Source organism: Haliotis cracherodii, unplaced genomic scaffold (assembly GCF_022045235.1).
Source record: "Haliotis cracherodii isolate W230 unplaced genomic scaffold, xgHalCrac1.p SCAF_7, whole genome shotgun sequence".
NCBI classification, from domain to species: domain Eukaryota; kingdom Metazoa; phylum Mollusca; class Gastropoda; order Lepetellida; family Haliotidae; genus Haliotis; species Haliotis cracherodii.
Window position 1 is genome coordinate 11,311,547 of NW_027266330.1, and position 15,927 is coordinate 11,327,473.

Sequence of the window (15,927 nt, forward strand, 5' to 3'; positions counted from 1 at the left end):
GTTTTGTTTGTGTCAAAATAACATTTAATAATAAATCTTTCACTGATGTATTTTGTATATTATTTTATTCAACTTGGATCTTATTTGATACACAAGGCGGTGTTACCGACAGTAAGTAAACTAAATGTAAGAGCCACTGGCTGTTCTACATTGCTATACATGCCTTACATCGGTGGCACGGCCCTGATTGTGGATATATAAGTCCTACACTTCAAGTCTGATCAAGTCAACTACACGACAATACAGGCGATAATACAATCATAACATAACATAACATAACATCAGCAGCATCTGTAGACTAGATGAATGGTGAGCCCCTAGTTGTTATAACATTAGATGAATCGGGTATAAGTACTTGTGCCCTCATGTTATAACAATTCGGCCTAACCATTATCTATAGACTACAGACGCCAAGACATATTGTATCGCTTAAACATTTTGTCTCAATTGCCATACATTAAACATGCTTAAGATACTATTCACAAAAAGATTTAACACTGAACGTTAAGAATTATTCAATGTTTCATGCATTATTTATTAAGTAATTCTTTCCCATCGAATCAATTAATTTTCAAATAATTTAAAATAATAAATCCAAACTTGCAACAGCGCATAACATCAACGGCAAGCCAGACCACTAAGATTAATTTCGCTAGCAAGTTACTTAAAACTTTCAAGCAATCGTTTCATTCAATCATGCTGATGGATGTCCAGATTCACTTTTCTCGATACGATGCAGACAATAGCACGTACACCATTCGGTGCCAGACATGCGTTCCCTCCCTGTACTTACTTGAACAACAAATCCTGTCGGGAGGGACAACCCACTTATCTAGCCGGGAACCAACAATTTATTCCACTTAATACAATTTGTAATCACATTCAAATTTAATGGAATTTTCTTTTTTAAGAACTAAGAGCAAATAAAGAGTGCGAATGTATTCTCAGAGTAAGGGACAACCATCTTATCTAGCCAGGAATCACAGCCATTTCTTGCTCTTTCACAAGCAGTATTAATCTTTCATATTTCATGACAAATACTTTGACAGCCATATTGAAATATATATGAATATATATCTTTTTGTATTTTTGAATAAATTTTAAGATTTTTAAAATAAATGCACTGGTAATTTGGCAACATTTTCATCATGAAGTCTGAATATATATATTCATATATATTCATATTCATATATATATTCAGACTTCATGATGAATATGTTGCCAAATTTCCAGTGCATTTATTTTTAAAATTTTAAAATTTATTAAAAAATACAAAAAAATATTTCCATGTGAAATGAAACAAAGAAAGTATGCACAAGAATGTAGTGTTTGGGAAACACTGGTTTCTAAACAAATTTCGTAAGCGACAATAAATTAATTATTAGATTCTCATCAAGACTTCTAAAAGATGAGAGGTATTTAAGTTCTTATATTTTAAAAAAGAAAACAACAAACCTCTCAAGACATCAGTTCTGCTAACTGTTACTGGATGTGGTACACACAAAGGATTAATGTAGGCACGACTATGTACGTGTATTTCGTCACGTAATGGAAAAATGGAACACACAACTGTAGGTACTTGAAGACAATAAAATGACGAGGCAGGGTGTTGGCAGTGACGAGGACAGGGATGAAAATCTAACAATAAATTCATCATGGCCCAAGCCAAAAGCTGTGTGTGTCCTCAACATGTATCGGGGGGACAAGGCTCCGGTCAGTTGGCAGCTCAAGCAAGCTGGTTTCCAAGTCATCCAAGACACACTGACTTAGTTCCACCAAGAATATCAATCTAGACCTAACATTTACTTTCAGTACACACACACAGTGTCTCAGTTTGACCCAAGTCATGTATCACAGAATCTAGACTGGAAACGATCTCCAGCCATTGGGACATGCCCCACGTCAACTCCATCACATCTGATGCCACCTCCCTCTCTGTTGCAGGGCATGACAAACTCTATTAGGCTTACCGTAGTTGACGTAATAAGCACCCCACTCTAATATGCACCCACGGCGGTATTTGCTAATATATCGGCTAGTGAACAACCCCAATTAGCACCCCTTCCGACTGATCAATGTTCACAAGACTTATTTATTCGTGGACGATACGCACTCGTGTGTTATATGCACCTATAATTATGGGCAATTAAATTGTAGAAAAATATATCTGTCATACATAAACATTTCAGGCTGTCAGCATAAACCACAAAATTCATCTTTCAAATCTGTTTTTTTTCACCAAAACAATATTCTAATAAGAGCCCCCTATTTCTATTTTTGAGTGCGCCCTAGGCGCTTATTACGTCAAACACGGTAAGTATATAATAGAATTGGTTCTCAGGCAAATGTTTTTGATAATATTGTGTGGGCGGCAAGTGGTTTCTTTTTTGTTGTTGTTGAAGCTAGTATGTAAGCAAATATTGTTTACAATAATTTCTCGAAAATTATGTTATTCTTAAGTATTGTAGCATTTCACCTCCGCGGTCATATGTTTAAGACATGGAATTTTTAAAGATATATTTTTTCGAACAATGGAAATAAAAACGAAACCTGTCATGTCGCAGGGGGTGCCTGTGAACAAAGAGTATTATTCTTTTTAGCTTTTTAAAAAATTATTTAAATTTAATATTTTGTGGAAACAGTAAGTATAACTTCACAATGTATAACTCACCCTGATCACTGCATGTAACCTGAAAACTGTGTTGGGGTCAAGGTAATCTGAGGTCAAGGTCACTTGACTCTTTTCGTTCACTGTGAGGTATTTCCGTGTGCACATATGAATGATACGACACTGCTGCTCCCATTTCAGTACCCCACCTGGTGGCAAGAAATGACAACATTAACAAGAGAGTGAGTGAGTGAGTATGGTTTTACGCCGCTTTTAGCAATATTCCCGCAATATCACGGCAGGGGACACCAGAAATGGGCTTCACATATTGTACCCATGTCGGGAATCAAACCCGGGTCTTTGGCGTGATGAGCAAACGCTTTAACCGCTAGGCTACCCGACCGCCCCATTAACAAGAGAAGTACTCCACCTCATTCACCAATGTGGGAAATAAAATCTAAAATTTCTGCCAGATGAGATCTTGTTTGTTAGTTTGTGACTCACACCATGAGCATCGATCCACGCACTTGTGAAACAATGACATGCATCAACCAAGTCAGCGAGCCTGAACGCCTGATCCCGTTAGTCGCCTCTTACGACAAGCATAGTCGCCCTTTACGGGAAGCATGGGTTGCTGAAGACCTATTCTACCCAGATTTTCACATGTCGCATGTGGAAAGAATGGCCAAAAGTGAATGTCGTTTTGAAACATGAACACAGGCATGGTGCTGACAAACAAAGTATCTCATGTGAGAGAAACTGTGATTTAAACCAATGCACACAGGATCCTGGCATGCTTAAGGGACACAACTCTGCATAGTTCACATGTCCTAGTTTGATCACTGTATTGATTGATTTCTTGTGAAGTTCGTGCAGCCAGTAGATTGCTGGCAAACTAGTGAGGATCAAATCACCATGGCAACTAACCTATGATTGGCCCCTCCTGGAGTTCAATCTGCCAGTAGGTCACTGCCGAGCTGCTAGGGAACATAGTCTTGGGGTTGGCCTGGTCAATCGGACGCATCCTCAGATGAACTAGAAAACAAGAAAACAGTGTCACATACATTTACCTACAACACGCAGACCTCAGATCTCAGGGTCATGGGTGATTGACCCCTGAATTATATCACAGCCATCCATAATTCAGCAACATGTCACATCTGACGAGAATTTCCGATACCTGGGGCAGCCATTACATGTTGCCAGGGATTTACCTGGGTCTGTCCTATATGGGAGTTCTGAGCAGTGGTCCAGATGTTTTGAGCCTTTGAGTATTGACTTAAAAATTATCATTCACATTGGGCATTGAAAGTTTTCACTGGGTATTCAATATACTTTTGGCACCATTGGGTTGCTAAAGACCTATTCTTACCTCAACCTTCATGAGGGCTTCTATATGTAAAGCATACAGTAGTTTCAGTACAACCCATTTGACCCAAGTGTAGTCCCGTCAATCGGAATAGATCGAACAAATGTCCTATTTGGTATAACACTTTCTTTGCAAAGTACAGATTCACGTACTTTTGGGGGTTGAGTCCCACCCGGGATTTTAAACCCACAATGCCAGAGTGAGGCACCTAAACGCCAGCACACAAAGTCAGTGATCTAACCCACTCAGCCACCGAGGCTTCCACAAACATGAAAGTGTGACAACTGGTAGTCTAGATCACATATTTTGTTTACCCCTCTGACAAGTTTAAATTGGCACGGCTCCCATGGCCGAAAACTATGAACACACAATGCCATTTAGAAAGTGGTCAAATGTAACAAATGGTATCTTTGGGATAACACTTTCTTAGTAAAGTACAGATACCAGTATTTTTTGTATTTTATTTTTTTTGATACAGTTCTTGAGTGAGACAATACTGTAAGTTAAACCATGAATCAGTAGTAACTCACCATCTTCTGTGAGTTCGTCATTGAACAGGCCCTCAGCGACAAGGTAAGCCTCCATCTCCTTGTGATAGAACCTGATGAGATCTCCCACCTGGAACACCACAATCATTCATGGTGACACATTTCACACAATTTTCATAAGTGAAGAGGCAGGTCAGACAGTGTGCTGATATTCATATTAAAATCTGCAAGTATCATTACTAAGAATAAGGGTCTGAAGAGTACTCCAGTACTCAAGCAAGGGTTTGCAGGGGTTTAGATGAGTTTAGATGGGTAGAGTGAGTGTGTAAATTAGGTTTAACGCGGTGTTGATCTGTATTCCATTAATATCAGGGCATGTCAGCTTAATGTGGGAGGAAAGCATGAAGTGATACAGGTCTCCGACGTTTACCACTTTGGTGAAACCCACGAGCACGGCTATGGTGCTGACAAACGTAGAAACATAATCAAAGTGAACCGGGATCAGAGGTTTGTTTTAGGAATGTGCAAGGGACGCAACTCTGCACTACGAATTGTATGACTGGACACCTTGGATGACAGGGCCATCCATTCCTCCAGCTGGTACTGAAGAGAAGTTAAACACTACCGTGTCAGAATGTATGTTGAGAAAGATGATGCTGAGAATAAAAATACAGAACGTTACTTGTGTGGCATATTACTGTTGTAATGAGGTTGGGCATTGACAAAAGGGTACTGAGTGCATTTGTTTCTACCCATGAGATCCCTGATCATCTCTAGAATACCTACTACAGGCAGATAGCGAAGCCTTAAGTGAGTGAGTGAGTTTGATTTAACGCCGCTTTTAACAGTATTCCAGTGATATCATGGCATGTCAGCTTATTGTGGGAGGAAAGCCCAAAGTGATGCAGGTCTCAGACGTTTACCACTTTGGTGAAATCCACGAGCACGGGTATGGTGCTGACAAACCTAGAAACATAATCGGGGCGAACCAGGATTCGAACCCACAATTATAGGTTTCTGGAGTGCCAAAGGGACACAACTTTGCACAGCGAATCGCGGCGCCTTAGACGACTGGGCCACCCGTGCCCCCCACGAAGCCTTAAACAAGGATGTGAGTGTACACACTCTTTGATGACAGTATACAGCTGTCTCCTAGAAACATGAGAAATGAGGGTTGACTTGTTACCTTGACCTTGTTCTCATCCTCCGTGGAGGGCTTGTGTTTCCTGTAGACGGTGAAGCCAGACTGCCGCACAGACAGGTTCAGCTCATAGCTGCCACAAACACAAGAGAAATGCATCATTGATGTACTTTACAACAACGAGAACACTTAGAGAAAAATCAACTTGGTCATTGACAAACTGAAGCAAACATTTCAAAACAAACATCGGAGGTAAGCTGTGCATTAACTATTCAGTGAAATACTCAGTGTTCCAGCTTCATTTAAATTGTGATGGCCTGTAAATAACTGAGTCAAGCAACCATACACTACAAGTTGGCTCTTCGTCAAGTATTGGGGAATTCTGATCCCAAACTCTACATCTGTCATGAAAATATATTACAACCAGGTATGTAGTTGTTTGTTTGTTTTGTTTGTTTGTTTAACGACGCAGTCAGCAATATTCCAGCTAAATGACGACAGTCTGTAAATAATCGATTCTGGACCAGACAATCCAGAGATTGACATGATGAGCACCAAACTACACAATTGGGATACGATGACATGCATCAACCAAGACAGCGAACCTGACCACTCGATCACGTTAGTTGACTCTTACGACAAGCACAGTCGCCTTTTACAGCAAAAATGAGTTGCTGAAGACCTATTCCACTCTAGATCTTCATGGTCACCAGGTAAGTGAGTGAATGTTGTTTTATGCCACAGTCAGCAATATAACAGCTACATCAAGATTGCTTGTAAGGAAGTAAACTTAAACCAGACAAAACAGTCATGGTAATGTTGACTAGTGATACACACCCTCCCTCAATAGCAGGACTAACATATGTGTTGGAAATGATTGAGAAAAACATCCCGAGCTGAACAGTGGGTGAACGAATGAATGTTAGTTATGTCATGGTTCATCAAGTCCACCTGCATCGGCAAAATTTGACAACTTCTGTAAACCATGTTCCTCCATCACCCATGACTACATGGTAGGGCTGGGACGGGTACCTACCCCCCTATTACCCGACCCTACCCAGGTACCCACCCCCCTATTACCCGACCCTACCCGGGTACCCAACCCCCTATTACCCGACCCTACCCGGGTACCCACCCCCCTATTACCCGACCCTACCCGGGTACCCACCCCCCTATTACCCGGCCCTACCCGGGTACCCACCCCCCTACCCGACCCAACCCGGGTACCCACTGTAGGTCTCAGGAGATGTCTCAAAATGTCCTATTGGGAACATTTTTAGCATAACATTGTCAAAACGTATTTAGATACACGTATTAAACAATCTGGTCATTCATACACTGAAGGTGAATAAGTTATATCTTTACTCAGCCATATGAAAAATCAGATGGAATGGCTGAAGAGTCAGAAAGAAAATCGAACATTAGTAACTTGTAGTGTTATCATAGAGTTCAAGATAATTTTTGTCATTAAACAATAGATCACGTGACTAATCACGGGTCCGGGTAGTCCTGTGGGTACCCGGGTCCTTCTCAGTAACCACCCAACCTGGGTACCTGAGTTACCTGTCCCAGCCCTACCACATGGGGTAAATCAGTGGTCAACTTGGAAGTGAGAGTGTATCAATCAGTCAAATGAGCCCTACCCTGAACATGTCCGAACGTTGTCCGACCCTTACCATGGCCTGACAAGGAAGCACTATATGGAAGCAGGACCATGAAGCATAACACATACGTTGTCACGATGTCAAGCAAGATGCTCTGTCATTTCATACATTCTGAGCGCACTAAATTATTACCCTGACATGAATTTTATGATCAGTAAATTCCTGTAAAGACGAATGCAAAACAATCTACCAGTACTTTTCAATGAAACCTCACAAAAGTAAAAAAATATTTTTTTAAACAAAGCATATTTAGACACATATAATGAGGGAAAGATTCTAAGTAATTAAAAGAATGACTAATGATTTATAATGTGTTGAAAGTCAAGAAGACACTAACGCTGAACTATGTGTTCAAAGACAACAAGAAACTAACTCTAACACTTATCTAAGTTGACAGTTGACAAGAAACAAACAAAAGAACATTGAAAAGGGACGAAAGTAAATTTGATGTAATTCCCAATTGAACAGAATTCCCGTTACATCCAGGCGTGACAACATTGTGTTGGCAAACCTAACAAGACTGGTAGCCATGGTAATACACATTTCCATCTTTGACAAAACCAACGAAAGTAGGAATGGTGTTGATAGATCTCAGAACATATCAGGGGGTGATATATTCAATGCATAACTAGCTAATCCAGGCATGGGTAAGGGAGGCAACTCCACATAACAAACAGCAGTTCCTAGACAAATTGGGCTCTTGCGACCCAAAACCAAAAAGATACTTTAAGAGGACAAAAAAAGAATACATAATATTAAAAGAGGGCTCTATCGTCATTCTGCTTGAAATAATGACAATATATCTTTTAAGATTCTGATCAAGGAAAATAATAACAATGGACAAGCAGGTTTTTAAAGACTAACATCATTAAAGCACACAGTATTTTCATATCAGTACAAACAACATCTAATGCAGGTCAAACCTCTAGCGGTACGACACCATGGATGTGCTGACACTGTCTGTCGGTGACACTGTGTGCAGATGTTTACAGCAGGACGGAGGGACAAGGCACGGACAGTAAGAGATGTACAGTCTAGTCAGGAAACATACACGCTACCTACCTCTCCGACACTTTGGTCACTGCACTAGTAACAACATGTGTGTATCAGATTAGTGGTACTCATGTCACAACAACAGATGGCCTACTGCTAGAAAACTACCATGTTCATGAAGTAAACATGAAGTATTAACATGACTGTTTTTAAAATCTGTGTGCATATTTCCCAGAGATGGCCACAATAGATTCAAGATTATCATCAAGTATTTTATATGAAGCAGATAAGTTTGAAATAAATGTTAAAAGATCTCGGATTCCAAGGAATATTTAACATGAAGTAAACATGAAGTATTAACAATGACTGTCTTTAAAATCTGTGTGCACATTTCCCAGAGAAGGCCACAATAGATTCAAGATTATCATCCAGTATTTTATATGAAGCAGATAAGTTTGAACTTAATGTTATTAGATGTCGCATTCCAAGGAATATTTTCATTACATAGTAGTGAAAAGATATTTTTATTAAAGTAAGGTGCCTGGATGAAAATCTGTGTGAGAGCTTTCATGAATACACTTTCATGAACAATAATCCCGGAATATGCAATGAAGCCTTATTAACCTTGTTAACCTCATTAAATTCATTAACTTAAAGGGGGGCTACGCTTGGGCCAGTAGGCTGTCCCAGCCAGCTAGATCAAACTCAAACTTCATATTCATTTGTTGTTCAACGCCACTCAGCAATATTACAACTACATGACAGCGGTCGAGTTCGGACAAGACAATCCAGTGATTGATATTATGAGCAACAATGGATGCAGCCTGGGAATAATGTTAATATTGCCTACAAGGATATACAATAAGGTCCAGCCAGTTCCAACTGCAGACACAGCTGGATGAATGAAGTTAAAGGGAATATTTAAAAAGAATATTTACACAAGCAGTTAGTAAATGCCTCTGAACCCCAACTCCGAATTATTCAGGCATAGAGAAAACATCGAGACTGTGCACAGAGGTCCACTGTAAGTAACATACATGTCATGCTATCCGATATATATCCGATATATCATTCTAGAATATAATAATTTCAACTTAATCATACAGTAGCCTTAAGGAAACAATACCAACTGAATATTGACAACTGTCTAATACATTTAAGAATTTTCAAAACATTTTTAAGATTGAATCTCTTGCAGAATTTCTGTGACATTTCATTGCTTTGTTCTTTTTTAACCTACAAACAACTGGTTTTAAAACCAGTGCAATCAGTACCAGATATTTACAAATTGAATTAAAAGTACTTTTATATATATTTCAGAATTTCCATGGTATTTTTATACATTCATATTGGAAACAGGGACAGTGACAAGGCCAAACCAATTCAAGGTCAGTGAAACATACTGAAACAATATACCTGCTGCTTCAGTTCTAGTGTTACTTTTCAAAAGACTTCACAATTCGGCAATGTTGGCGCCAATGCTATAACAGCCTAATACATGAAGCAAATGGTCAAGGTACTGACCTGTTGTGATATACAGAGCTGGACCCCAGCAGAATGCGACTGACGTGCAGGAACTGTCCGGAGGACTTGATACTGTCCAACACAATCTGATCATCAATTTGGACCTGAAAATACATACAGCATGTTAACCTTTGGCATCACTGGCAGCCATCTTGAATCAGTTGAATGTAGCAATTTACATGGTACCTTAAATCCGATTCATCTCCAAATCTACAGAATATCATGCTTGGACTGTTTTAGTGAACTGGTGAGCTAAATGATCTGAGGCGGTTCAAAACATACCATCATGTACCAAACACCCTTTGCTGCATAAGCATCTTTATCTGACAGAGTTCAAGGACACAATACATACCACATCACCCTCGGCCTTGACCTTGTATCTCGGCATGATCCGGAACTGAGCATGTTTGGCATTTCCATGCAACAGGTCGACCTGGAACATCAACCACATATTTTGCAACACTTAATAGATCATATTTTGGGGAAAGTAAAAAGTCAAACACATTTTTATCCTAATAGAACACATCAAGAAAATGTTCCTTTCCAAGAACAAACTCTGCGCTCACATCACAAAGCAGTCTTAACCCATAGACTACAAAAAATCCTGTGCTCAAACTAACCATGGAAGTCCAGGGTCCTTATCATAACCCTAATAATAAACACTGAAGAGTCCCCACTCCCCTGGTTCCAGTGTAAAATAAAACAAACAGACACATGCATAATATAATATGCTTATCCACCATGTCTGTTTTATGCTAAATATTCTTTTTATCGACAACCATCACAAACTGTATCAAATCATGGAAGTCTGATAAATGGAAGTTCCCGATACTATTTTTACACGTAATTTCAAATGTGGCAAGTTGGTGCACTGATGCAAGGTGATGGAAAATCCGTATCAATAAATAACATTCAATTTTGAATCCATATCAGCCAATCAGAATAATAGAAAACAGGATAACACACACACTACGTAACTATGGCTGCATGCAACAGAGCAGACAGCAAGCGGCATGACTATTCAAAACATGAAACTTGTCCTTGTAGTCTTCACTTTGATTCAAGAAAACAATAAACATAAAAAATTGGATGTCCGTTTCGAAAAAATTTGTGAAACCAGAAGTTCCATATCCACATTGCAGTCAGCGAGGTAAGCCCCCAAACACCATTATATTAATGAGGTGGCTAAGACTGGCATCTGAAGACTAAGAAACCATTACAAGAAGGAGTTTGTTACATCCTTACAAAACTGTCGGAAGGTATCCGATAAAATACATTCTAAGAAAACAGTTTGTGGACAAAAATACAAGGCTGACCATTACAGTCCAAGCTGGCATGAATGTCATGAGATATATATTTTCAGTTCCTATTTCTGTCGACGATGTTGCTGCTTACCGCCATGTTGTTGCTTTCAGTCTGGGAAGTCTTGGTGGTGCTGACATGAATATACTTCCCCGTGAACAGGTGGCGCAGCTGAAACAACAATAACATGCTTGTATTATTGTCTTTTGTTTTACAGTTTCATAAAAATATACTGCCGCCATCAGACTGAAAAAACAAAGTTGTTTCCCCTTGTCATGTACTATATGCCATGACCTCCTGACTGACACATGGTAACCATGGCAACACAGCATGTACTATTCCTATTGGGGTGCTTGAACACTGACTCTCCTAGGGCTATGCCCATAATTAGCATTGTCAATCATGGTTTTTTCAAGGTGTTCCAGTGAGTCACGTGATGACTAATAGCGAAGCTCACCCAAGTGTCTTCCAAGATCAACAACATCAAGACATCAAGACAAAAGTTTCAACTCTCCGAGTGCAGAGGATATTGTGGTAAATAATGAGTAAAGCCTTATTTAGGTTTAACTCAGTAAGCACAACGCAGCCAATTCACTGCTCAGGTCACAGTCCACACCTGCTTCTGCTACCGTGAGGGCGCTGCGCCTCACCCATAACGCTCGCAGTCTTCCCCCTGCAGGCAAAAGTAAGAATGCCACCCTCCCTCCCAGGGCTTGTTAGTTTTTAATTATTGTTTCATGTTGTACTTTTTCGTTAGGGAGGTATTTTCACATTTTTTAAACACATAAATAAATTTTTCCTATTCCCCAACACAGTTGTTTGTCTTTACTTGAAAAGAGTTAAACTACTTTTATCTACAAGTGTTGACATATTAGTCCTTGGTAGATACAAGGGTGAGATTCTATTTATCATCCACAATCATTCTTCAAACTTTTTCAGTTTGCAAACAGTAATAAGCAGTGTCTTGAATATGAAAAGTAGAGCTAACCAGCTTCAGTGGCAGGGAGATTAGTGAAGCATGTAACTGCCAGCATAATAATATTTTTTGTGGTGTGCGTTCATTGTCAAATTGTGGAGTTATCTCCCTTCTGCCATGGTTAATGGTGCGAGATCAGCTGCCAAGTCGATTAAAAGTGCGATGCAATATGTGTGCGATAAATGTGCGACCCCTTAATGGGCTCGTACGGTGTTTTTCGTAACTGTATGTGAGGCAATGTAACATTTTTGTGCTTATATAAAGTTCCAGTATCAATCAAAACACCTTCTGTTTGTTCAATGCGACCCAGGCAGGACAAGAAACCCCAGCTGCGAAATTGCGACAAGTAAACTTGGACAAACGACTGTCGCTACAAAGCAATTTCATTGTAGCAACATCATCTGGGACATAAACTGAGGTCACCCAAGCAGGATCTGTAGTGGAAGCCAGGCTTGGATGATCAAAGATATTATTTTACTGCAAGAAACACAGCCATGCATTCAGGATTAAAACATTAGTTTTAGGAAAATTCCTGGAGGCACAATCTATGCTGTTTTTCAGGCCTATGCTTCTGATGGCACGGCAGGTGGAAATACCATGCATATTAAATCATCCATTTGTATTGCTGGGGACTTCAGGACAAACCATGATTATAAGTAAACATTTCAGTTAATAGCTAAGTCCATCATCGTACTAATTACACTTAGTGCAGCTGAACCCTGATACAAATTTATACTCACCAACAAAAGAAACAGAACACCATACATGTTGGTTAATATATGAAGACTTACTCATATTCAAGAGAAATTAGAAATTGGTTCGTTGCACAAACGGATATACTGGTATGTTGTGTGACTCTACACTCATGAACGCATCACATGTGACGTCATAGATCCATGACTCGAGATGCACCATTTGTCTCATGCAGGATTAGCGTGTAAAGTTTGGCAATCATTTGCAGCATAAAGACACTGTGTAAACACTTGACTGATTGTCAGTCTTGTCATTAAGTGGTACACATTGGAAACATCTCTCTTTAACATACATACTTCTCTATAAGCTTTTACGGTAGCGTTTCTTTTGACAGTGAGTATATTACAAGCAGAGCAAGAATAGGGCTAAATAACTAAATAAGGTACCTGTGAATATCATAAGTAACTAAAATATCAACAAGAGAAAAACAACCTTCTTGCAACAATAAATCAGTTCAAATTTATTCAAAAGAATGTTTTATTGTCCTAATAATTCAATCAATGACCTGAATCCAGGACGGTTCCTGACACGAAAGCATTGTGAACAAGTTCCCCTTTAACAGATCACCTCTACTGTCCAAACACTTACACTATATAAATAATGAAGATTACTTCAGTGATGAATTTCTTTGGTGTTTCAAATTAAACAAAATCAATAGTCTCTTTGTGCCTTAAGCACTTTGTATAAATGTTTTCCAGCATGGCCGCTTCTCTATACATTGTCATTGCAAGAGTCATTGCAGGGACCATCTCAAAATATTTCTCTGCTTTATTTTATGAAATCTCATATAAGTCGAGTCATAACAATGTGTGTTTGAACACTAATTGATGTTATGAAGAATGGAATTTCAAGATATGTGTGTCTTAGATAAAAAGGAATAACCGAATAGTGAATTCAGTGTCAATAACAATTTTAAACTGTTTGAGTTTTATGTCATTGATTTTGAAATGGTCCTCCCTCCTCTCTGTTCCTCATATACATCTATCAACACTCTGAAAGCACCTTGTCACCATGGTCACCAGACACACAATGCACTCTACGATGTCATCAATCAAGCAATCACTGTCCATGTTGAACACTGACAATAGTTGCTGTGTCATCTGCTACTACATGTCTATGTTGAAAATACCCCAGTTTCACCTTGGGGATGCTTGTAAACAAAACAGGAAAACAGGTCAATTTTCCGTAACCAATCAACTAAGCAGTCATCAGTTCCTGGAGCTCACATTGTCTTTTGTTTTTGAAAGTATAACTTGAATGGCAGCAGTTAATGCCCTATATTGGCATAAGTGGGCCAACCTGTCACTAGTTTAATAGAGAGAATTTTTGTAAGAGAATATTTTTCGGCCACAGCTTCAAAGACATGTATGTCTACAAGTTTTCACTCTGAATTTAGGTGGAATCCTGAAACATTTTATTCACATTTTACTTTAACACAAAAAAAACAGGTTCCGTCACCCCCTGCCCCATATATGAGGTGAGGGGAGGTAAAATTGGGTTTAACGTCGCATCCAAGATTATTGCACTTATATAACGACGTGCGTGCGTGCGTGCGTGTACTAGTCCGGACTATTGCCGATTTTTAGTGCTACCTCACTGAGATACCATGCTGCAGTTTAATACGAATACCCCACTCAGACACAGTATACTGACTCCGAGCCGACCAGTCCTTGTTTTAGCCCCTTTATGCCTAGCACCAGACAGGGTAACAACAAGTACCATCTTTTGGTCTTCCACGGTGAAGCCCATTTCTAGTGTCCCCCGCCGTGATGTTTCTGGAATATTGCTAAAAGCGGCGTGAAACCATGCTCACTCACTCACTTACTCACTAAATCCTACATGAACTACTGTTGCTATGGGTTCTGTAGTAACTAAGCCTGTCACATCGTGAGTGTGTAGCATGACAACATGACATGTCATGTGACAGAAGAGTCTGTTGTAAGTTTGTAGTGACTGTCACCGACAGCACATGATTGAAGTGCTAGTAAAATGTCAATTGCCATCAGTGGCAGCAAGTAAGTGAAATTTAGACTTATTTCACTTGGTTGTTGTTAGAAATATGGAAGGCTCAATTGTTCAAAAAGTTTCAGGAAGGGACAGTTTACATTCATTTTAAAATACTCAAGTCCCATCACCTTTGATGCATGCGATCACGAACATAAACTTTAATTGTTGGGTTCAGGTCACTGTGTCGGATTGGAAGATAATAGGATAGAAAGCAGGGATAATGGCTTGTCTAGGGCTGCTCTAGCTGCAGCATCGGCTTTTGCATCCCCGCCAACAACCACTGTCGTATTGCCTAGTAGAAGATTTGCTGTGTAGTTCTAAAATGTCTATAATTGACGGGTGACTATAGGAAGCACTTTTGATTGCCTGATGACAATACATGGAATTTAAAAAGATGGTAAATATTTTACACGGTTTGTTGTGTGATATAAACAAAAACTGTTAAAATAGCTTTGGTCTCAGTGGTTGGCCTGTATATTATCTATATAACTTGTTTCTATAAGAGACTGAATCCAGTCCATGACACCTGTATATTACCTGTATAACATGTTTCTATAAGAGACTGATTCCAGTCTATGACACCTGTACATTACCTGTATAACATGTTTCTATAAGAGACTGATTCCAATCTATGACACCTGTATATTATCGTATAGCTTGTTACAAGAGACTGATTCCAGTCTATGACACCTGTATATTACTTCTATAACTTGTTACAAGAGACTGAACCTAGTCTATGACACCTGTATATTTCCTGTATAACATGTTTCTATAAGAGACTGAACCCAGTCTGTGACACCTGTATATTACCTGTATAACTTACTACAAGAGACTGAACCCAGTCTATGACACCTGTATATTACCTGTATAACTTATTACAAGAGACTGAATCCAGTCCATGACACCTGAATATAACCTGTATAACATGTTTCTATAAGAGACTGATTCCAGTCTATGACACCTGTATATTACCTGTATAACATGTTTCTATAAGAGACTGATTCCAATCTATGACACCTGTATATTATCGTATAGCTTGTTACAAGAGGCTGATTCCAGTCCATGACACCTGTATATTACCTGTATAACATGTTTCTATAAG

The 15,927-nt window shown here is 39.3% G+C and overlaps 1 protein-coding gene across 1 annotated transcript in view; it reads right to left on the reverse strand.

The window, feature by feature from the left end:
* The window catches only part of LOC139449114 (inositol 1,4,5-trisphosphate-gated calcium channel ITPR2-like), a 164,825-nt gene that overhangs the window by 102,901 nt on the left and 45,997 nt on the right, over positions 1-15,927 (reverse strand). Inside the window, exons 5-12 of the mRNA XM_071230598.1 lie at positions 11,183-11,260; positions 10,140-10,220; positions 9,788-9,891; positions 8,333-8,356; positions 5,652-5,739; positions 4,508-4,595; positions 3,536-3,643; positions 2,672-2,817 (exon numbers count right to left, since the gene is read on the reverse strand). Coding sequence (XP_071086699.1) covers positions 2,672-2,817; positions 3,536-3,643; positions 4,508-4,595; positions 5,652-5,739; positions 8,333-8,356; positions 9,788-9,891; positions 10,140-10,220; positions 11,183-11,260 — 717 coding nt within the window. The remainder of the gene's footprint in view (positions 1-2,671; positions 2,818-3,535; positions 3,644-4,507; positions 4,596-5,651; positions 5,740-8,332; positions 8,357-9,787; positions 9,892-10,139; positions 10,221-11,182; positions 11,261-15,927) is intronic.